Below are 24,426 nucleotides of genomic sequence, written 5' to 3' on the forward strand. Positions count from 1 at the left end.
CTACCTCTCCCTGACAACCTTGTCTTCTTTATGTGGTACAAGGTATTGGAGAATGAGTTAATTCATTCACAACTCTCTAACTATATATCAGTGTTATGGAAAGTTTTTTCATGAGAAGCAAGTAAATTCTTTATTCAGGGGGGTTTCATCTGTCAATCACATGCCACTGCATTTGATAACCAAATGTTGCGCCTAATAAAGAGTGAGAAAGTGTCTAAGAGCAGTGGCAGAGAAATAGTGTTAAACTGACTCATGCTGTCAAATCAGCAGTAAAATATAATGCTATCTATCAAACAACTTACATTTTCAGGGTTTTACATAAATGTCTCTGTATGTTTAATAAGGAGATTAAAATAATGAAATATAGCTATGTCTTGTGAAGTTCAGCTCGTCTGAATGATCAAATTGTCGTGGTTCTTTATAGTGTGTGAAGAGAAATAGACCTTTATAGAATTGTCCAGTCCATCCAATCTACTTTTTTCTTCCTTAGTATGAGATTAATCATATTTCATAAGATACTTTTAACTCTAAAAGACAGAAAACTGTTCAGATATGGCTGTTTATGTAATAATTGCTGAGAGCCAGTTAAAATAATTACTGTTCTTTTTTTTTGTTTTTTCTTTCTTTTTTCCACAAAAAGAAATTGCAGGGATATGCAAATACTCACATGGAAACAATCTTTTTGCAAGGGAATAATGATAAATCTCTATAATCCTTTTGTACTATGTGTGGTTATGATAACTCCATCTGACATGAAGACTACAGCTCTGCTAGTAAACGAAGCATTGTCAGGGCATGTTATGGGGAAGTGATTCTTTAGACTGACAAAATGTTAGAGTAAATGCTAACTTGCCTTTATCCTGCTGCCTTCTTTCTTGGACTTTCCCAAACAATCGCACGCATAATACGATAGACACATAGCTGATTTCCCAGAAAGGACTTATAAACAGCCATGCTCTTTTAAAGGATAACTGAATTTAAGAGTGCATGACTTTGGTCAGACTATTGTCATTGTTCCTGAGGCCTGATGTTTCTCTAGATATTAGCGCAGCATCTGTGTGATAGAACATCATTCAGTTCTGGCCTACCATATAAAGAAAGAGTATGGGCTCAGTTAAAAATAAAGGTAGAAAATCAATGTCTGCAGGGCAGACATTGAGCTGACTGATCTGAACACCAGTTGATATAAGGGGTAGATTGGTTTCCAGAAATTTGTATTTTTCTACTGACAGTTGAAGTGGCCTAGACTAGTTCAAACTTAACCTTCTAATTTTCAGAATCCTGGGTTGTAACATGTAAATTCCAACCTTTGTGCCCAGTTAATGAAAAAAGAAAACAAGGGTGTTTTATGTTTTCAGTGATGTCAGTTGATAGGTATCTTTAGCATCTCTACAGGAAGAAAAGCTCTGTAGACTCCTTGCAGTTTTTTTCAGCTGGGATTGATCTCATTGCCAGGAGAAAGGCAACAAGAAAAATAGGATACCAACTCTAGCTTGTGTATTTGTAAAATAATTAAAGGTTGTCTGTAGATATGTTATTTACTACTTAGTGAAGGACCTCACAGAATCATAGAATGGTTTGGGTTTGAAGGGACCTTAAAGATTGTGAAGTTCCAACCCTCCTACCATAGTGTGAGAGCCTGGAAGGATTACTGACTCAAAGCATTCAGAGGTGTGTGGGGGTGGGTGGGTGTGTGGATTTGTGTGGGGAAAGGGACAGCCTGGGTCTTGCTCTGGTGAGGTGATGAACTGCCCCTTACAACCCACCCTTTCCCCAGCCTGTATCCCAGCCCTGCAGTGGCTGCCAATCCCTGGAGGCAATGCCCCACACCTCCCTCTGGAGCCCCTAACCCAGCTCCTAAGTGTCCAAATGACTGCAAACCTCATCTGGGGAAAGGCCCAGGAAAAGCCAAAGGGTACTTAAAGCAAGACACAAGGCAAGAACATTTGACCCTGCCTCCTCTTGGAACTTCTATCAGCTGAAACAGGAGGATGGCTATGTTTGTTCTTTTCTACACCTTTTTTTCTTTCCTATTCTCTCCTAATTACCTCATCTTGGGATTTTGAGTAATGTTTTGAGAAACTTAAAATCGGTGAGGCTTAGAGCTTGCTAAGTTGAATGGGCCAAGTGAATAGTTTGAGAAGTGTTTGTTTCATGTTGATTGAAGGCTGCTCAAAAACTTTTGCCAAAGTTCTCTGATTTTCTAAAGCTGCCAGTAAAAGGTTTTTTTTGTTATTTTGACCTCTTGAGTATCTTGTTAGTATTTCTCCCATGCATCTAACTCAGAGTACATGAAAAGCTGTAAGCAAGGACGCCTTCTACTAGAGCTGGTTGTTCAAAGCCACATCCAGCATGGCCTTGAATACTTCCAGGGAAGGGGTATCCACAATTTCCCTGAGGAACCTCGTGTAGAGAATGCACTGAAACCAGAAAACTGAAGACCAACAGCCTGATTTGTAACCACTTATATAAGCTGTTCAGTAAAATAAGGACAGAAAAATGGAAAATATTTGTGGAGTCAGAATTACTTCTTTAGTTTGGGGACATGGCAGCAATAAAGAAGAATCCACTATGAAGAAGAATTTGGAGTTAAAAAAAGATGAATTTGGAACCACTTTTTACATTATTCCAGGAACAGGAACTGAAGGCAAAAGAAGAGATATAGAACATATCTTCACATTTTAGCAATGCCATATGAAGACCATCAAGAGAGTAATGCATAAAATGTGGAAAGAGTTGTAGGCGCTCAGAGCAGATTTGCTCATTCCATGGATCACAGAGGGAGGTATTTATCCCACTCAGCATGTTAATAGGCCAGAAAGGAGAATGCAAATTGAAAATGAGTGTGGGAATACTTCCTTTCAGCAGAGATGAAACTGAAGCCATGCTATCTTGAGATGAGAATGGATGAAGTAGCTCTTGCACATGCTTCCTGAGTTACCACTGTGGTCTCTTGATGTCATTACAGAGATTAGGTGAGGAGGTGAACCTGCTACTTGGTGCCAAAACCAGGATTGATTAATATTTTCTTCCCACTGAATAAAAAAGAATGAAATATAGAAGTGGTATAAATGAATTAATTTCTCACCAATCTATTTTAGAATAATATAGATAAGATGCTTTCTTCAATAACCAAGTGTCATAATCAAATATCAAGTTAATAATTAGTTCCTAGTCTTTCAGTTTCTGATTTACCCAAATTATATACCATTTATCTTTGGTCACTGTGAATACATCTAATGTCATTGAATCATGAGAATATAATTTCCATCAGAATCAGATTCATTGTTATTGTATTTTATTTGGTATTTATATCTCCATGTCTTTTTTTCTTTCCCCATTTCTGTGTGCAGGTTTTGACCTAGTAAAGTGTGAAGATCCTGGCATACCAAATTATGGTTACAAGATACGAGATGAAGGACATTTTATAGACACTGTCATTTTATACAGCTGTAATCCTGGCTATACAATGCATGGTAGTAGTATTATGACCTGCTTAAGTGGAGATCGAAGAGTTTGGGACAAACCTTTGCCTACTTGCATAGGTAATATGGATTGTGAAAGTGTTCTGGTATGATTGGTCTGGTGGTTCGAGAAAAAACTCAAATATTCTGTCTTTGTATACTTCATGAGATGATAATGGTGCAAATATATTTTAAATTCCAAGTAAAGATTTAATATGGGCATGGAAGTTTAACTAAAGAAGGTGGCTTGCTGTTAATGGTTTTGAGACTACTGGAAAACACTTTTTTCTATGGAGCAGCCTTTGATGGAAGACTACTGTTCTGATGAAGCCCTGGGGCACTGAGTCTGATATACTATCACAGGCAGTGGTATTGTCTAAACACTTCATAAACTAAGAAAACCCCATCATAAAGCAAATAAGGTTGTGGGCTTTTTTTCCTTACCTATTTTCATCAGATTTTATTTCTGCACCTCATTCTTATGCACTTTTTTCCTAAGTTTCATCACACGTTGCTTTATTTTTTTATCCGTGTCCTCTGGAGTCCTTGTTACTGTGCTAAGATACTCCATCTGTCAAAGCCTTGAGGTAGACCTTCCCTGGAAATATCACGTCTTCAAGTGCCTAAAACTTTGTTTCATTACAACCAATTTAAATGTTAAACAGAGAATTACTAGCCAACATGCAGAATAACTGAACACCAGTATAGCTGTTATCCATTGTACCTTTACTAGGCAGTTTGCATCCTCTAGTTTTGCTTTCCAGTCCAGAAATTGCCAGTGACTTCCTGATTTCAATTTTCACATGGAGTTCCCATGAGTCTGTCCTTCAGTGTGTCTTCTGATACTTAGTTTTTGCCTCTGCTGCCTGCTGCTGGCAGGTCACCAAATGCTTTCAGCATTCACCTCACCTATGGGATCTCTGCTTGTTGCCTTTCTCCCATTTTGAGGGCTACATCCTCCATTCCAGGACCTCTTTCCTGCTGAACACATTCACAAAACTGCAGTCTACAAAAGAGCAAGCTCCCTTCCTTTCAAAAGTTCAGCTTAAGCTGAAGGTAAGTGCGAGAAAAACATCAGTGAACGGCATTTCTGCTGTCTTAGTAGCGGTTATTTTCCCCACTTGATTCTAGAACTTTATCTGTAAGTTTTCTTCTATATATATGAGAGGTCAAAGCAACTATTCAGTTTTGATTGAAAGACTTTTCCAGGCTCTTTATGCATTCAAGTCCTCATGCTCTTCAGTTTAATTGGTTAGCTTCCTTTTCCTCCAAGTTTGCCCTTTTGTCGAGAAGACCCATAATTAGTCCTACCTTTGCCTATTTCTCCATGTAATTTAAATGAAGTCATTTCTCTAAGGTCATTTTCTGCAATATTTTTTTGTACTTGTGTTCGCTAGCAAGTCTTAGAATCGGATCTAAAATACTTGGTGGTTTCAAGTCTATTAGGTGAATAAATCCAAACATCTACCTATTTCCTTTTCTTTGTATGATGATTTGTCTTCTAATTGATATGTGGTATGTTAAAATTTTTAACATATAACAATAGAAATAGTATCAATTAAAAAAAAAAAAAAGCTGTATATTTAAATCTCTTTGCTCCAGCAGAACAGCTTTCATGGTCCTTCTTCAAAATACTTTTTGACCAATATGTTTATTTTTTAACTCTGACTTTATTTAGATTATTAGATTATTCCTACCATGTAATGCTCCTTCTAGTCATGTATTTCCACCTGTATTTCCAGTTTCTTCATACCAATATGCTTTGAAGATTCTATATTTCACTCAAGATTTTCAGACTATCTTTTTTCTTCTTTTTTTTTTCTTGTCTTTCTACTTTGATTTTGTGCCTTGCATTACTAGATTTGGTTTCTGTATTTTATTTCCAATCTTTTGAAATCATTTATTCCAGAATATCTTGAGAATCCTATTTCATCTCTAAGTGAAATTATGTCCCTCAATCAATAGAATAATCAGTTTTATTTTGGTACCCTGAGAGAGATTTTGGTCTTCTTTTCTGTCTGTTCAACCAAAAGGTATCTTTCTATGTGCTCTTATCTCTGTACATATATTTTTAATTATTGTCCTTGTTCTCTCCTTAAAATAAAATTTGGGGATTGCATAAATTCTGTATAAACTACCTCTTTTCATTTCTAGTTTAAATATCTTCTGGAATATTAATTAGTTCCCCAAGAAATCAAATGTTCACTATTCTGTCTTAAAATCTTCTAAAAGTGTTTTCTTCTAAACAGTCTTTTACAGTCTGTAATCTTTTACAGTCTGTAATCTTCATTAAATTAGGCGGAGTTTTTACTGTTCTGTGCACAGGAAATCTTGAAAATCACAGGAAGATCCCTGAAAACTCAGTTATATATTGGCAAATTATTTCAGTCTTGCTTCCCTCCCCCATTAGACTTATAAGATCTATTCTTCCATCAGTTTTATCTTTTGTTATCACAGTTTTATCTTTTTCTACTTCGATTTGAATGATTTGTTTTTCTTCCTTTTTCTGAAGTTGTCATGAAGTTCCAAACATCACTTCCTTTCTTAGAAACATTTTCTAAAAATCTTTGTTTGTGGAGATGCATTATTTTTTCACGTAGACTAGATCAGATTTTGATATTTGCTGTTCTCTTCAGTGACATTTATATTCTTCTTTGTATTCACTATCATTTCAGTCCCATTCACAAAAAAAATCAAGCATATGCATAGACATATTCCACACATTCTACACTTAGTAATTTTTAGCCATAAACTGTTATATTGGTCTTAACATTCATTTTCACTTTTTCTGTGTTCTAAAACTTAATGAAGAAAGCCAGTGAATTATTTTAATTCCTCCTCTAGAAGCTTCTAGAAATGTTGAATTCACTTCCATTAGTTATAGTATAAGTGTTTATATAGTATATTCTTTGAGGTGCTGATTTTACAGTGTGCTCATTTATACATATTGGAATATAAATTTTTGAATTATTTTTATAATTACTTATGAAAGTTTACTTTTGATCTACTTCTAAAATGGATTTTTAAAAAATATATGAAATACATGATGCATCATCCCAAATATTATGATGTATTCTTTTCCTAAGCAAGCCTTCTCAGAATTTTAAATCAAGTATGTCAATTAGTTTGAGTTTAAATTTTGGGTTCGCTGAGTTAAATTTAGTTCTTTGGTAAACACAGTACAGTATCAGTAATTTCTTGTCTGTAGTTATCTACCACAGTGATTATTGCAATCCAAACTTTTTTGTATAATGGAAATTAATTGAAATCATAGAAGAAGGTTACATGTGAAAAAATTTCTCACTTAAGTTTCTTTCTGCTGTGGTTCTGTATATAGAATGTAGTGTTTTGAGGGATCAAACCAGCAGGCTAAATGAGAAATCAGTCACCTTATTTCCTCTATGGTAATTTTCCCTCATGGTAGCAACTCAGTAGCATGTACAAAGATTAATATTTGTTAGGAGTATTTGCTGATAGATTATTTGGTCCAACTGCCATGTTTTTTCTATTATCTCTGTCTTACTATGCTTGCTGTACAGCTGTGCTTGAATGAATCCCCATGGTAGGTTTTTTTAATAACCTCTAAGGCAACACTATAAATGTAGTAGAAATTCAGGTACATCACTTAACTGATCTGAATCACTGATCCTTTTTGGTTTAGTGGAAATGATTGTTACACAGTTCTCTTTCATTAGGGTGTGTCTTTACACTGTCCAGACAACAGAATGATGCCCTAAACAAGCAACATAAGAATGATTTGATTATGGATGCTTAGCATTGCCACTGGTCTCCCCACAAAAAAAGCATTGATAGTAAAAGTGTTTTAAACCAGATGCCACATACTATCAAGTTGTAGCTTTCTGATTTACTCTCTTGATCTACAGGCATATGGCACTTAAATTTTTAAATACTGAAGGAAATTGCTAGGCAATACCTACTGCTTTTTGGTGTAATTAAACCTGAGGCTTCATAGAAGCAACTTGAAAGCATTACACTAAAATCATTTTGACATTACAGCAAAATAGAAAGCTATTTTAATTATAACATTCAATGCTGCAAAGTTTGAATTCAAACATTTATTGTTAGAAAAGCTAAGCATGTTAGATGGGCAATTTCTGAAACATTTTTCTCTCTTGCTAATGCTAAAATTGTGCTTTTGTAGTCTCAGTACATATTGAACCTGTCTGGTCAGTTAAGTAACCTAATCACAGTTTTATGGTTTATTTCTTTATAACAAGGTAGGCGTGAGATCATTGTGTTAATTTTTAACTTATGTACATGTCCTGGTTTATATGTATGTCTACTACTTCAGAAGTATTAGGTCATTCTTTTAACTTTTTAGAAAACACAGAGATGTGGAATGGATGGAAAATGGAAGTGCTAATTACTATAGTCTCATTAGAAATTTCCTCCTCACTTTGCAGCTGAGTGTGGTGGTCGAATTAATGCTGCCACATCGGGGCGCATTTTGTCCCCTGGTTACCCAGCACCATATGACAACAATCTTCATTGCACTTGGATTATTGAAGCAGATCCAGGAAAGACAATAAGGTACATGCTTAATTTCAATATTTATGGTGGAATCCAGTATGATATAAATTTTTTGTCATTCTCATATTTTTCTACACAAGCTGCTGGTTTTCACTGGCATAGTCAAGCTATCCTTCTATAAGGTGCTGCATCAATCAGGTGTTGCTTGCCTGTTCAGGCATAAAGTCCCTGGATTGGGGCAAGATAAGCAGCATTCAAGGCACATTTGAGTATTGCCTCACCAAAATGTTGTCTTTTGCACCAGGGCAACACCAAATTCCACAAACAAATGCCAGAATATGTTAATTAGTAGTATTAAACAGCTTACATAAGGGTGAACACGAACCTCAGGAATCTGCATAATAAAACAATTCTCATGAATCATAAGGAGAAAAAGAATGTTGCATTCCCTCATCCTCTCTACAAGATAGCTCTGCCAGCACAGCAAGGCCATCAGTGCCAGGGCAAAGAACAGACACATTATTTGAATCAACATGTTCCCAAATTCAGCAAAATGAAGAGTTAATCAGTGAAACCAACAAACTCCATGACCTGCACAGGAACTTGACACCCTACTACCATAGCTATAGAACCTTCATACAAAACTATGGTTATCTCAAGACCCACATTGGTCCCTGAAAAAGCCTTTAGTGTGTAGACCTTGTCCCTTCTTAGCAGGATTTGGTGGGGAGAAAATAACATGAGAAAATAAACTTGTGAAAATAAACTCAGTTTAATCAAGCAAAAGTCCATGCATGGAAGCAGAAGAAAACAGAAGATTTATTCTCTACTTCCTATCAGTAGGTAATGGCCATCCACCTCTTCAGGAGCAAGCCCTCAGTATGTGTTGCTCTGGAAGACAAACATAATCACAGAATATTTTGATTTAAAAGGGACTCAGAGGCAAAACAATATAATTAAATGACAAATTAATTATTCAGTGGGAGGTTTTTTCCCCCTTTTTTTTTTTTTTTTTTTTTTGTAATCCTGTTTCACTAAGCCAAATATTGAATTTACACCATCATGGGCATAATTTTTGTTTAAATAACAATTTTCAAATTAATGATTTCCAGTAAAGGATAAATACGATGAAGAAATGTCAACACACAACTATTTGAAACAAAAAAAGAGACATTTTGATATTTACCTATTCGAGTTCTTCGGCACTAAGAATGTAAACATTCAGGACATAGAGATAATGCAGATTTTTGCCTTACAAGATAACATTTGTGAACATCTTAATAAATATAATTCTTCACCTGAAGATAAATACAGATTATTTTATTATAATACAGTTTTATATTTTATGAATTTTAGCAAAAATCCAATCTATTCTATTTTTCCCTTTTTATGTATAGGAAAGGAAATGCTTACAGGACTTCTTGTGCTATGTGTTCTACTATCCAGTAGCTGCTACAATTTTTTAGTTGCATATAATTCAAGCAAAACAGCATTCTTGCTATCCTCATTTGAATAAAAAGACTAAACCTTCAATGAAATCATAGTTTGTATACCATAAAACATTTAACATAAAAATAAGATAATTTATAGACTTATAAGTTAAGTCTTGAGGACTTATGCCCCATAATAGCATTTTCTGTCATTCAGGCTTTTATAAAACAGAACTGCATGACTCTTACAAGATTAGCTTGTTCAGCAAGAAAAAATAATAATTCTGCTGGATTACCAGATCTTTTTCAATCCTAAACACCTTCTTAAAACTACAGTTTGGGAATGATTGCTTGGAGTTTCATGTAATTGTGTTTAACAAATAATGCACAGTACTTTTACTTTTTTCTTTGCAGTCTGCATTTTATTGTTTTTGATACTGAGGTTGCTCATGACATCTTGAAGGTATGGGATGGGCCTGTTGAGAGCAGCATACTTCTCAAAGAGTGGAGTGGCTCAGCTCTTCCAGAGGATATTCACAGCACTTTCAACTCCTTAACATTACAATTTGACAGCGATTTCTTCATCAGCAAATCAGGCTTCTCCATTCAGTTTTCAAGTATGTAAATATTTTTCTTCTCCCCAGTATAATAATTCTATATTTATGTACATTATTCCTATACTTATTAACTCTTTCTCAACTCTTTTTCAACTTCCTCTGTCTTTAGAAGAAAAGAAATTATGTTATTTTAATTATGTTATGTGTTGATGCAAATGGCTACAGCTAGGGAGAATTTTTGAATTTACTTTGAATGTTTTAGGTTTTTTATTCCTTATTTTCCACAGCAACCACATACTTAGTGTTTTCTAATTAGCATTACTTAACAAGTCAAAATGGGTCTGTACATACAGAACTATTCTTCTGCACCAGTAATCTTAAATATTCCCCCCAGTGTTACCTAACAATGTATTATTTCATGTTTATTGTTTATGTTGGTTGGATTTTTTTTTTTCTCAAAACAGTGGCTGCATGATGCATAATTTTTATGACCTAAACATTCTTTGTATGATTAAGATAAAGAATAAAAGACATTTTACCATATTGAAAAACACTTAAAAATTTACTATTAAACAAATCAAATTTTTCTTTAGGTATAAAGTGAAAGCTTCTCTGTTAATAGAGAAGTTATGATCAATATTGTACAAGAGATCAATATTTTAAAACTGGTTATGTGGAGTTTTTCTATGTTATTTTGACCTCAAGACGGGCTAGGACATATGAGAATGTATCTTTGTCTTTGCATCCTTATATGCCTAGATATAATGTATGTATTTCTCATCAATACATGGGAAAATTAGGAATTAATGTGTAGGAGTAGAAGTATTTACACACATTAATCCATATCATCCATAGATGACGTCATTTAGAAGTAAGGGGTCCTAATCAGGTTTCAGTCATTATCAGTTGCATGAAGATGTAAACCTGGGGTTTTCCTAGTCTCTAATTCTCTAATGAATTTTAAATTTACCTATTTACCTATTTACCTAATTTTCCTGTATTTTTCTGAATGCCGTATCTGCCTCCCCCAAAACACTTACATCAGCTTTAAAAAGCTAGTTAAAAGTATGTAAAAGGAATTAAAGACAAAGGGCAGAATAAATGTTTCTAAGGTTTCTCACCAATGTGCTATATAATATGGTGCTTTTCATTGTTTTCTTTTTGAAAAAACAAGATAAGTTTTACATTTTTGGAAATAAGTGAGTTTTTTTTTCTTGTTAGGATTAACAGACACATTTAAAGTTGTATTATATGAAAATAACTTTATGCCCCAATTTTGAAAGGACAGAAATGTTTAAGCAGTTTGGTTTATCAACCATTCCTTGAACTTCAGTGGCAATAGGAGTGAGTAGAAGACAATTTAAAGCTCTAATACAGAATAACTGATTTTCCTGTCCTAGTATAATAACTGATGGATGCACTGAGTGATCATGCTGACAGTTGCAGAGTATGTTTCACTGGAAATAATTGGAGTTAGTGATGAAGAACTGAGAGCTCAAGTATAGGGAAAATAGTTTCATTTACTCTGCTTGACAAGTGGAATGTGTTACTAATTTTTTAATTGCAAGGAAAGAAAAATAAGATTTAAGGAATATATTAAAGTAAATGTTTATTTATTTAATCTAAAAATCAGTCTAGTATATTTAATCTTCTTGAGGCAATGAGAAGACCACTGTGGCCTTGACCTGTAAAGGATTTAAAGTAATTAAACTATTGCTAAGTGGGAATCTTTACATCCTTTAGGATTCATTATGTGTTTAAACTGTCAGACAGTTAATAGCAAAGCTGCACAGGATATTGACATTTCAGTACTTTAGTAGCTTGTAACTCTAAAAAGATTTCTGAGTTGCTGAAACTTTTTTTTCTTTTTGGCAATTGCAGAAGATGCAGACATTTTGTTCTATGTAGAAGATGTAGACAAGTTCTATGAAGGCAATTTGGGAAGTTTTTTGTTTTGTGTCATGTGAAGGATTTTCAAGTGTTGCACCTGTCAATGACTATTTCATTTAACTCTTAATTACAATTGAAGAAGTAAATTTCAGGTTCAGAATTGCACAGAATTGGAAACCCTGTAGTAATACAGCTTCTCTACTGGATTATGCAATTGGAATGAGTGTCTGCATCCATAACAGCCATTTATGGGATCAGATAAAGGATATACATTTCAGAATATCAGGCCAATGAGCAACTTAAAATGTTAAAGTGCTAATTTTCATCTGGAGAATTTGTTTCACTGTGCTGTGAATGTGCTAATTACTCTCTATACTTTGTACTCTAGAATGTCATAACTGTGTCTGACTAAAAAAGGGGTGCTGTGAAAGGGTAATGCAAGGTAGATTAGAAAATATCACCTATGAATTACCTACTGCTAGTTGTAAATGTAATTAGAGGTATTTTTTAATGAAAAAAAATATAATTGGCTGAATCTTGCAAAATGCTTGAATGTTAAAATGCTCAGTCTTGCCCAGTCAGCTCAGCATGTAGAACATGAGGACATGAACTGACAGGAGTGATTATGTTAATTGTAATCAGTCTAATGCTTTTCATTAAAACCTAAATTACCATTCAGTTGTGCATAAAAGGACAAAAAAGTGAAGTTCAGTGTGCAAAACTCTGGGGGGTAAATAAATTTAAGTTGTGTATTACAAGTCAGGGATGTCCACCAACTCTTTCTGGCAAAAAGGTAAAGGCAGATTTGGTTTTTGACTTTATTACAAATAAAGTTACTGGCAGCAAAAACTACTTTCATAAGTTGACCATTAAAAAGTGCTATCTAACCAAACTTAATTCTATCCTGCTTATCTTAGGTAAATGGGATAAATTTCTATCTGACGTTGTCTTTTTCTTCTTATCAACTACAGTTCTAGATACACTAGCAGTAATTTTCAAACCTTTGAATATTTAATGGCAGATGAAATTAATCCTATCTGCCTTTTCAGAGGTTCTAGATTCCTTTGAGATGCCATAAAGTATCCTGGCTAGTCTCCATCTGCCACTGCAGAAGGTTACACAACCATGCATAAGTCCTCTCTCCTATCTTCCAGTCCTGTGCTGATATCTTGGATATGATAAGTCATCTGAAATGAGACTACTCACCTATGTTGAAGTAGATAAATCTTGCCCTGAATGTTTAATCTCCATCTACTCTAGACTACAGACAGCACTTGGATCCCATGCTAAGGGGTCTATTGCTTTTATTGACCTGAAATTTATTTTATTGAGTATTTTTATTTCTAACTGTGTGATTTTTTTACTTGGTGTTTAGCAAAAACAATAAAAGTGACAGATGATAGGATCAGCACTGGCAGTTGCTGGTCATATTGTCATTCTTACAGGCTCTAATAGCTTTAGTTTAAAAATAGCTAATATTAGTTCTACCCTTACAGTCTATCCTTTTTTTCTTCAGCTAAATTCTCAGCTGTTGTAACTGAAGAGAATTGTATCTTTTTCTTCAACTAAATGATTAATTTATATAGTTCTTTATGTGATTTTATAGATTTTGGTCCTCAAGTCGTATAATACATCAAAGGATTTTGATGTATATAATTTGATTCACACGCTTCTTAAAATTGAAAAAAACCCAAAACCTGGCTTTTCTAGAGTCAGACCTATCTATGTAAATTTTCTATGCCTGTCTCTGGTTCTGCAGTGTTGAAAATTTCTCTTAGTTATGGTATTGTGTAAGCATACACTTTAATTAAAAATGTGCCTATCTCTGCTTTCATACAAGCAAAGATGTGATTTGGTTTTTTGTTAGTATAAAACAACTTTCAAGATGTTAATTAAGCAGCAAAACACTTTTTCTCAATTTATTTTAATATTTCTGTCTTATTAGAAGAACTTTGGATACTCATATTATTAAAAGCAAAGACACAACAACAAGGCATTTGTATAGTTGGTTTAGTCCACTTTTCATTTTTCTGTTATTTGCTTATTTTCTCAATATTTTAAAATTTTGCTCTTGAAGTAGAGTAGAGGAAATGTAATGTACTTGAGTATCTGTATAGAGGTTTTGCTCCGGGAGGTCCTGGTTGTCCTTGATGGGCTGCAGCTGTGATGTCCTTGATGGGCTGCAGCTGTGACCAATGAAGATGACTGGGATAAAAGGGGGCGGGTTAGCCAGTCAGGGAGAGCCTTGGAGGAGCCCTGACCTGAGAGAGAACAGCATGCAGAAGAAGGAGTCTGTGCTGTGAAGATCTGCAGCCATAAGAACACAACACCAAGGAGGTATGGACTTTAGAAATCTGATAACAGTATGGGACTCCAGAAATAGAAGAACAATGATTGGTGACACCGATGTGATAGTTGGTAGAAGATAAGACAGCCAAGAGCTGTGGTGATATTTGGTAGAAGATGAGACAGCCAAGAGCTGCAAAAGAACATAGTCTTTGGGTCAAGGAGCTGTGAAAGAGTATGGCCTTTGAGTCATGGGGAAATATGTGTGTTGTACTTGAAGTATTGTATGTAAAACCTGGTTCTGTAAGTAAAAGAAAAGGGGGAAATATAGTAGAAGAAATGTAATGTACTTGAGTATCTGTATAGAGGCTTTGCCCCAGGAGGTCCCAGTTGCCCTTGATGGGCTGCAGCTGTGACCAATGAAGATGACTGGGATAAAAGAGAGTGGGTTAGCCAGTCAGGGAGAGCCTTGGAGGAGCCCTGAACTGAGAGAGAGCAACATACAGAAGAAGGAGTCTGTGCTGTGAAGATCTGTAGCCATAAGAACATGCTGAGGAGGTATAGACTTTAGAAATCTGATAACAACAGTATGGGACTCCAGAAATAGAAGAACAACATTGAAGTATATGCAGAGATAAGCAGTGATGACTAAAGATGTCTAAGCCTTCAAATTAACAACATAAGTCACCAATTATGATAATACAAGTAAGCAACTTACACTAATTGTAATTACAACAATTATTTGGAAATTATTCTGTCATATGGTGACACATCTGTTAACAACTTATTTCCTCTGGCAAAAACTTAACTATCAGTTATTTGGTTGTTCCTAATGGCACTGGGCTTAATATGACAAATCTGCTTAAGCAATGTTTTCTACTTTTGTCTAGCTTTGCAATTCCATTTGATCATTTGTTTTGGTAGCACCAACTTTTACAGTAACTGTGTCACCTATCTAGAACTGAGTACTGTTTTCTTGAAAATTATTCCTTTACTGTTGAAATATCTTTTAATCACTGGCTTAATGGCCTAACTTGCCACACTTAAGTAGTATAAATATTTCCATGACAGAACTTTCATTGCTAGAATTCATCATGCAATTGTTCCAGATTGATTCACAATTAAATTTTTGGGGAAAGGGAGCTAGCACAAAAATATCTTTTAAAGAGATTTACAAATGAATAATGCAGAATCACATATCTGCCTTACTAACTAAATAAATTGAGTTCAATAAAAATTAAATCCATTAAGAAAACCCTTGTTAAAACAAAAATAAAAGGACATAAGAATTCAACCCTTTTCAAGTCTGTAACCTAATAGTTTCACAGTGCAATGTCTTTTGCTGTTTGATAAATGTTGCGTTTCATGTTCACAATAACATGGTGATGAAAACATGGTAATGAAACTGTCATTGCACTCCTATCCATCATTTAATCCATGCATGGCCTGGGGAAGGCATCCTCAGCCTCACAGAATGTAACAGTTCTTCATTTGGTTCCTGTGGAACTAAGCAAAAATTAATCTTGTAGATTAGTTTGGTGGTGAACTCTTAACTTATGAGCTTTTGTACTCCAGACCTTAATAAAGAGGCTGCATTGGTGTTTGGGTTAATTTTTTCTTTACGTTCTTGGACAATAGATGACATTTAAATGTTGTTGATGCTAATTTTCACATTACTTAGTCTGTGCATTTACATATGTTATGTGAGTTACTTTTTGGAGAACAGACACTACTCTTTGTTTCACGATGTTAGTCTGAAATCACTGCAAATCCATGAACATCTCAGCTTTGATAAGCAAAATTCCTTTTCAAGCTTATTATTATGCGAACGTAATGCACTAAACAAGAGAGGCGTGTGCAATTTAATTGCCTGGAAAAGTCTATATAGTTTTTATAACCATGTGGACTAGAAATAAAATGGTGTTTATAGCACAACACTACAGTAAATGGCTTATATGATTGTTACCACAACCATAGTGAAAATTATAGGGATGAAGGTGATGTTTTTATTTCCTTAAGGTACAAAAGAATACCAGCTAAAAATGATGTAAAAAATAAATTAAGCAAAAATCTAACATTTTGCTCACAGGTCTACAGACCTGCAAGTATAGTGTCATGTTCTCAAAAACAGTCTCCTGTTGTTTTTTGGTTCAATTTTAAATCAACTTTGAAATGCAATTTGAGGACCAAATGAAATCTTGAATTTAATTGTGAAAGATTCTTTAATTAGAATCAGGGAGGCTTAACACAGTGGCTGTCTACATATGGAGGTCTGAAAATTCCTTGGCAATCTGTGGTTTTCTCAGCTGTCTGTTCTTCTGGAGCCTACCTCTGAGTTCCATCATTAATGTACACAGAAGCTTGTTCTGCTCTGAGCAGATAAGACATTAAGAGATGGAAATCTGTACAGAGAATTACTCTATAACCCACTGAGTATCATGTAGGCTTAAGGCTTAAAGCACATATGCAAGAGCTGAGAAGCAGCAATTATTTATTTTCCAGCTTAGTGACATTCACATCTTGTCTCCTGGCTATCCCATTTTAAGAACCTAGTTTTTCTCAGTCATTTTTTAAAAGTCTAACTATGTAATTTAGTTTCATTTTGTGTCCTTGAGCTTAAAAAATAGTTATTGCTGTCCTTGCTTTATAGTGTGTATGTTTTACTTGTTAGATATTATAAAAGAAGTGTAGTGACAAAAAGCTGGTGATTTTAATTTCTGGATTACTTATAAATGCATATGACCTGTATACCCTTCAGATATTTGCCAGATACCAAATGAAGAAATATCAGACTTGTAATTTTCATGCAGTTACAGAATCTCTTGGGATTCTTGAGAAGTAAAACAACTTGGAAAGGAGTCAAGTTAAAAAGTTGACAGTCTGTCTAAATGTTCACTTTATTAGATGGCATATCAGTGCTTAAATGTTTGGTGCTCTATTTAATTAGGATCAAGTGTATTTGGCACAATAAAAAGGTTGTTGGTTTCAAATATGTGAAATAACTTCTGAGGCTGCAAGACCAAAAGTGTAAAGAATATTTTGGTGTTTAATAAATATCTGTGATAATTTTTAAAATTTAGAACTTTGTATATGAGAAATGGGGATTAACAGTGAAATTATTATTAGAAGGCATCTGTCCTTTCTAATTGATGGCTACTTGACACAGTTAAAATGGGGAAAGTGTTTGCTGAGATATTATATAGCATAGCCTTTTAAGAAGAAAATTAATCTATTCAGAGATATGTTAAAAAATGACAGCAATTAAGAGCAGAGATTGGCTTGTGCTCATTTATTTGGAAGAATTGCAAGTCTTTAACAGATGTGCACTAGAGCAATCCATTGTTCAGAGCTACTGTTGTCTGTCACATCAGGAAAAACTTCTCTGAGGTTGTGACCATGCTTTCATTCCCTTGTGGCCAAACATACTTTTAGTAAACTGCACTCCTATGGGGTGTCATGTAAGTTGTCAGAGCAGTGCCTGGGGAATCCTTGCACAGTACTCATTACCAGTGACAGCTATTACTTTAATTCCTAGTGGAATAAAGTCTACCACAGTTAAAAACCTACCATGTCTTTTACTTCATTTGCATATAGGAATGATCCAAAGTATGAGATCTATTGTTTTGAAATGGAATCAAGAACAAAAAACTATGAATAATAAAATGTTAAACAAAGTTTCTATGTTTCTAAGTGTTTCTAAATGTTAATTATAATAATCCATGAATTCTCCCATAAAGATGTTTTACAATTTCTGTGATTTATCTGTGACCACCAATACACTAGAACATGCAAAAATCCACTTTAAGACCTGTTGGTTGTTTCTTCTTTTACTCTTTTTTTTTTGACCTTTCTCTCTTCCTAAAATTTACAACACAGGGAGAAAAAAAATCTAAAATTTTTTCCAGTTGTACATCCTGGTAGTTGTTTCAAGTTGGCAAATGCTTAGCTGCTCTTGCTGTTTCTTATAGGGGTGTACTCTTTTGGTGTGGACAGAAGGAGTAGATGCAGCTGTTAATTCAGCAAATGAATTATTATGGACAGGAAGATTGCATACTGGTGGTAAACACAGTACCATTCATGGCAACTGTGACATAACTGGATTTATGACTTCTTATTTTGGTTTTTGTTCACAGTTGTAGTCAGTTCTTTGAAAAAAGATGTTCAGGTAAGGAGTGACAGGAAACAGTTCAATTCAGTAGGGACATTAGTCTCAAGAGATGGACCTTCTTTCCTATGGAAGACTGCAAAGTTTATTGTAACTCAGGATGTCAATACCTGAAGCCAGTAGAAGAGAACTCAAAGCCAGAAGAGACCTGACATCTTCCAGAAATCTGTATTAGATGTGGATCTGTGTATCCACTTTCTGAGTGATTATTTGCATTAAGTCGTACTGATTGCTCTGCTTAGTTTAACGTTGCTTTTTAAATAATATAGTCTTTTAGAAAGCAAAGTCCATATCTAGCTACTGAAGACTGATCATGAGTGAGGTATTTTTGCTAAGATTCAGTTTAAATTATCTCTAAGAAAGTTGTTTCTTGTCCCTGAAATGAAAACTTCAGAGCTGCATAAACTGCTGTTTGATTTATCCAGAAGGGTAAGGAGGATTTGCATGCTGCAGGATAGTAGGACTATAGAACAACATTATTTATAACAACATTATACTTACCCTATTGTGCAAGAGGTATCAAAATTATTTTGATAACCAGAATATTAAAGAGAGAAAAGGAGTTACTAGTTCTTTTGATGTGCTAAGTGGACAAAATCAGTCCATATTTTATACTAAAGATACTGGCAGGAAGTCGACATAATCATGATGTATCTCAGTGGGCAGATTTTTGTAAAAGTAAAGAAAAAGAATGCCTTCCTGCATTACCTGAAGAGTAAATAATACTGCCTCTGGTTGGAATGCTAATGTGAACCTGTTGTGCATTTGATTATGCAGGGTAAATATCTATACCTTACATCTTTTCTTTCATCATTCCCTTGCAGCTTCCATTGCATCAACTTGTAATGATCCTGGGACACCACAGAATGGCACTAGATATGGAGACAGCAGGGAACCTGGAGACACCACCACCTTCCAGTGTGACCCAGGCTATCAGCTGCAAGGGCAGGCTAAAATTACGTGTGTGCAACTGAATAACCGGTTCTTTTGGCAACCTGATCCCCCTACATGCATAGGTATTAAGATGAGATGTTAGTCTCTGTTTAGGACTAATACAGATCAGATTTCTTGTTCAATTACTGGGCTTATGGTGCTCATGCTGGAGTGATGATTTCTGCAGAGCTCAGTTATTTTGTACTTACAGACAACGTGAATCTTGTTCTCCTGATTAACAGTATTTTTTGGGTATGATTTTCTTACTTTATTCTTAAACTCCTAAAAGTTTAAAAATTACAAAATCTAATAGAAATAAGTAAACAGAAGTGGTGATTTGGATAAAAATATTCATGTTGAAATGGTTTCATTAAAATGTTCTTCTATATAATTGTTTGGTTACATAAGCTAGGGATCCATTATTTATTCCCAATATATTTTTATATATAATATTTATATATATATTTCTGAGTTATCTTACAGACTAAGTACACATCCTGTGCAATACCTTGGAAGATGGATACTTATTGGAAAAAGTAGATGCAGAGGAGGGGATCCAAGTGACAATGCTGTTGAAAGAAATTAGATATATTTCCATGGCACCAGGAGAGGGTGGATCCATAGCACTAGATTGTGTAAAGGTTTCCCTGAGGTTCTTGCCAGTAGACAATAATTACAGGCTTAGAAGTTTTGCTGAATTGTATTTTTCAGGTCATTAATGTGGATTTTCTAGGAGTAATCAACATCTGCAAATTTTTTCTGCCAGGCATAGTAATTTTTTAAATCCTTGTTATTTTGTTGCCTACTGATTTATAATTAAATGAAGACTTACTTTAGCAATGCTTAATTCCAGATAGAATATCACTGGAATAAACATAATGTTATTCCTTTCTACAAGGCATTTTGGACTGACACTATCCAAAATAGCATATCCTTAATAACATATCCTTAAACAACTGCAGTCCCTCTATTTCTCTGAAGCAAAACTACTGTGAAGGATTCAAGGATAGTTTCTCTGACTCTGTTATTTAACAGAATTGGAGAAGTACATAATCAGCATACTATCATCTGGATACCTTGTGTGCAGTGTACAAAGCAGTATAAAAATGCTTACTAAATATATTGGGATCATTCACAAAGTAAATATCTAAAGAAAAAATTAAAATAACATATATGGTATCTAAATTGAGAAGATTAATATTTTTATTTTAAATAGCAATTGTAATCACTCCATGTTTCTTTAAAATCTAGTATAAAACCCCAATAAAACAAACCTAAAAGAAAGAAGGAAATAAGACAGAAAGAAAGGGAGAAAAAAACTATATACATAATTACTGTTATTCTTCCATATACTCAAGGTGACTTTGAAGCAGAAAGCAGATTAAAGTAATCATTGGTGTAGACATGACAATAGTAGAAACCTTAAGAGCTTTATAAAGCCATTATATCTCATTTTAAAATTCTCTTTAAGTCCTTACTTTTGTATGCTGACTTATAAATGGAATGGCCTGAGAAGAAATCTCTTTAGAATGTTTAATGTAAATTCCAAATCCTTAGTAGCAACTGTTTTGCACTATAAGTATGTTTCTCTTAGTTTACTTGACTTGGTAATATAGATGCAGCCTGTCTTGACTACTTTACTTTTTTGTTAGATGTACCTTTGTTAGATTTTGTAGATATGATATAATCTATGAGAGTAGGATTCTTTATCTGTTTAAAAGTTCGATTCATGGTAACAAAATGAATGTATTTGATTTTTGATTTGGGAAATATCTTTTAGTAAGTGAATCAAATTGATTTCTGCAACATCTTTGGTCAGTAGAAACTGCAACCTGAGTCCTACTATTGAGCTTTCCCAGTTTCTAAAGTATCTTCAGTACATAAGAAATTTTAAGCATGATAGATACAGGATTAATACCAAAAATATACAGGACTTCCTATTTAACTTCTTATTTTTATTCCTTTAGAAAAATTTCTTCCTTTACGGCTTTTGCATATGAACAGAGATCACTTTTTTGGAGGAAAATTGAACATTTTTTGCTAACAAGAAGTGGGAAAGATCTGTATTAAAAAAAAAATACTAATTTTGGTAAATGTAGAAGTAATTTTCTTCTACTTAAAAGCTAGTATGTGCTTGTGAATTTAATGTGTGACTATATTCCTATTTCTTTTTACATCACGACAGCTGCATGTGGCGGAAACCTGACAGGCCCAGCAGGAGTTATTTTATCGCCTAACTATCCACAGCCTTATCCTCCTGGGAAAGAATGTGACTGGAGAATAAAAGTAAACCCCGACTTTGTCATTGCCTTGATATTCAAAAGGTACCATTTCTCTATGAATGCCTTTGTTTTAAAGGGTTTCAAATGTCAAATCTAAAAATGGCAATATTTATAATTCATTAAAGCTTCTAATTAAATTCCCTGTCTATGTCCTGGAGCCTATATCTAATATGTGCTATATCATTGATTCCAAATAATGTAAAAGAAAGATATACAGCCATATGGTACATTTGCTATCCAATATGCTCCTGAAAAACAAAACTTTCTGTGGCATATCAAATAAAAATCGTTTAAAGACCATATTAATTTGTAGAGGTGCTTGATTTATGCTATTGTAATTAATAGTTGAGACTGAAAGAGTAGTGGAAATTCTATATGTAAGTCAGTTCTTTCAGGTTTTTTAGAAGTACAGCCTAAATATACTTTGCTTAAAATGCATAGATCAGAAAAAATATTGTTCTACATAGTCAAGAGATGAAAGACACTGAGATAATATTGTTTCATAATTTTAATTATTTCCTCTGTGTTCCATAATCAACCTATATGTGTTGCATTGATTTTTACATGTTGAAGTTCATGCATATAGTCATATTCATGCATTCTGCTTGTCATTTCTAATTGAATCAGTCCTATATAATCATCTTGCTTGCTGTATCTGTGGATGCAAATGCAAATTTTTTCACTTTTTGATACTGTGTTTTAAGTGTGATTTTAAAGCTGAGAATGATAACGTTGCTGTTGACTTCAGTGGAATGTTGATGAGTTGTGATTCTTTTAGGACGAGATAGTGGTATGTTGAGAATTTTGCTGTATAATATTTGTACCCTTTCTGTGAAAAAAAAAAAGGCAACATAATACCAAAATAACAACGACAACCAAACCACACCAAAATAAAATAAATTTTGGTTTCTTTAATTACAGACTGCAGTTTATTTTCTAAAAGCTATTGATAGACACAAAATTAAAGAATGGAATCCTAAGGCACTTGAAATTACATAATAAAAATATAGTAATTCTGTTTTTCTGGTATTTTATCAAATAGCATTATTGTATGAGAATAGTTCTCTACTAATTACACTCTTGAAGATGTCACATGATAGGTGTAGTAAGCAGCATATTTCTTTGGATTGCCTAAAAACTCGACTCAAATGCTCCATTTCAAATAAGATGAAAGAAACTTACAGTTACTTAGCATTCAGATTTGTTTGTGACTATTATTGCAGGGAGTATATTATGAGAAATAGAATGGAATTTTCTGTTTATGCTATACTTCCAATAAATTTTCTAAATGGTTGCAGACCAGTAACACTCACACTTTTCAGCAGCTGAAGTTAGACAGGCCTGGAGCTCCTTGGTTTTTCTCTTGCACCCTTCTTGTAAATTGCAGTAACATTGGCCACCTTCCAGAGAGCAGGGATCTCTCCTGAAGTCACCTCACTTTCCTCTGAAAGACATTCCATTCATATTATCTTCATAATTTCTTTGTAAAGCATATAAATGTAATAAAATATAGCATAACATAGATGGTTTAGTGAGAATTAATATTAATTCACATTAGTTTTTCATGTCTGATATTATCTGGGTAAGAACAAAGACAAGTTCCAAGGTAATGATCTATCCATGAAAGCATCTCATTTGTAAAATGATAAACATGTTTGTAATGGGTGGATCTAGTGTCATCCAGGTTAGCCAAATAAAAGCAGGACTTTTAATTCAAGCTACTTTTTTAGATCATTCCTTTGGTCCTCTGGTCAGAGGCAGCCTTTCTGAATCATGATTCCAAGGTCTTGAGAAAGGCGTTAAAGGTAGGTGGGAGGATATTCATAATGGCTTTTGGAAAGCTTAAGGTGTTCATATCAATGACAAAAAGAACTCCACAGGGAATTTTTTTACTGTGAATCATGTTTAAAAAGACATTTATTTCTGGAGAAGAAAATTGGCAACTGCAGTCACAGTAATGTTTAACTCATTAAAAAAAAAAACCCGAAGACCTAATTATTTTTCCCTTTATTTTCAGTTTCAATATGGAACCCAGTTATGATTTTCTACATATTTATGAAGGAGAAGATTCCAACAGTCCTCTAATTGGCAGTTTTCAAGGCTCACAGGCTCCTGAAAGAATAGAGAGCAGTGGTAACAGTCTGTTTCTGGCTTTTCGCAGTGATGCTTCTGTTGGAATGTCAGGATTTGCCATTGACTATAAAGGTACTGTTCTCATTGTAGTCTAAATATAAGGGAAAAAAATGTTTGTTACTTAGCAATTATTGAGACTCAAATCTGTTTCCTTCTTTATGTACTCATAACTGAACTGCCAAATACCTTTATGCATCAATGTATGTTTTAAAACACTTTTCTATTAATGTGTGAAGGAACACAGAAAACCTGTTTCATGAAATCTTTCACATAACTTATGCACATTTTCATTTTCCAGAAAAAAAAAATAAAAAATAAATAAAATAGGTAGAAGATGCACATCAAAAGTAACATTCGGAAAAAAGTTTGACAATAGCGAAATTCTTACCCAAGAACTTACCCAAGAACTGTCTTACCCTGACTACTTCCTCCTTCTTGTCAATACATACCAATACATTTTCCTTTCCACATTGTTTTCAATCTACAAATGCATTTTTAAATTAATACTACTGGATAGTATTTACATTTTTTTTTGCAGAAGATGCCTCTTACTAGATAGGGACTGGGATATGCTGACTGTTTTTTAAAGCCAGACAATCACTGAAGATGCTGGTTTCTTTTTCTTTTCCAGTCACAGATGTTGTCAGTGGCTTAATTATAATCTTTGCTGAGTTTTATCAAGCTGTTTTTCAGCAGCAGAAGTGCTGACTCAGCTTCTTATTCTTGGCAATTGAAGGAAACCACATTAATATACATGTTAAGAATGAAGAACAAAAAGATCTAAGAAATACAGAA

At 34.1% G+C, this 24,426-nt stretch overlaps 1 protein-coding gene across 2 annotated transcripts in view; it reads left to right on the top strand.

Moving 5' to 3' along the window:
• Nucleotides 1-24,426, top strand: part of CSMD1 (CUB and Sushi multiple domains 1) — a 1,075,408-nt gene that overhangs the window by 889,050 nt on the left and 161,932 nt on the right. For both annotated transcript variants that reach the window (XM_054629077.2, XM_077174973.1), the window contains exons 24-29: nt 3,354-3,545; nt 7,889-8,015; nt 9,800-10,002; nt 19,108-19,299; nt 21,402-21,540; nt 23,516-23,703. In XM_054629077.2, coding sequence (XP_054485052.2) covers nt 3,354-3,545; nt 7,889-8,015; nt 9,800-10,002; nt 19,108-19,299; nt 21,402-21,540; nt 23,516-23,703 — 1,041 coding nt within the window. The remainder of the gene's footprint in view (nt 1-3,353; nt 3,546-7,888; nt 8,016-9,799; nt 10,003-19,107; nt 19,300-21,401; nt 21,541-23,515; nt 23,704-24,426) is intronic.

Source organism: Agelaius phoeniceus, chromosome 3 (genome assembly GCF_051311805.1).
Source record: "Agelaius phoeniceus isolate bAgePho1 chromosome 3, bAgePho1.hap1, whole genome shotgun sequence".
In the NCBI taxonomy this organism is placed as follows: domain Eukaryota; kingdom Metazoa; phylum Chordata; class Aves; order Passeriformes; family Icteridae; genus Agelaius; species Agelaius phoeniceus.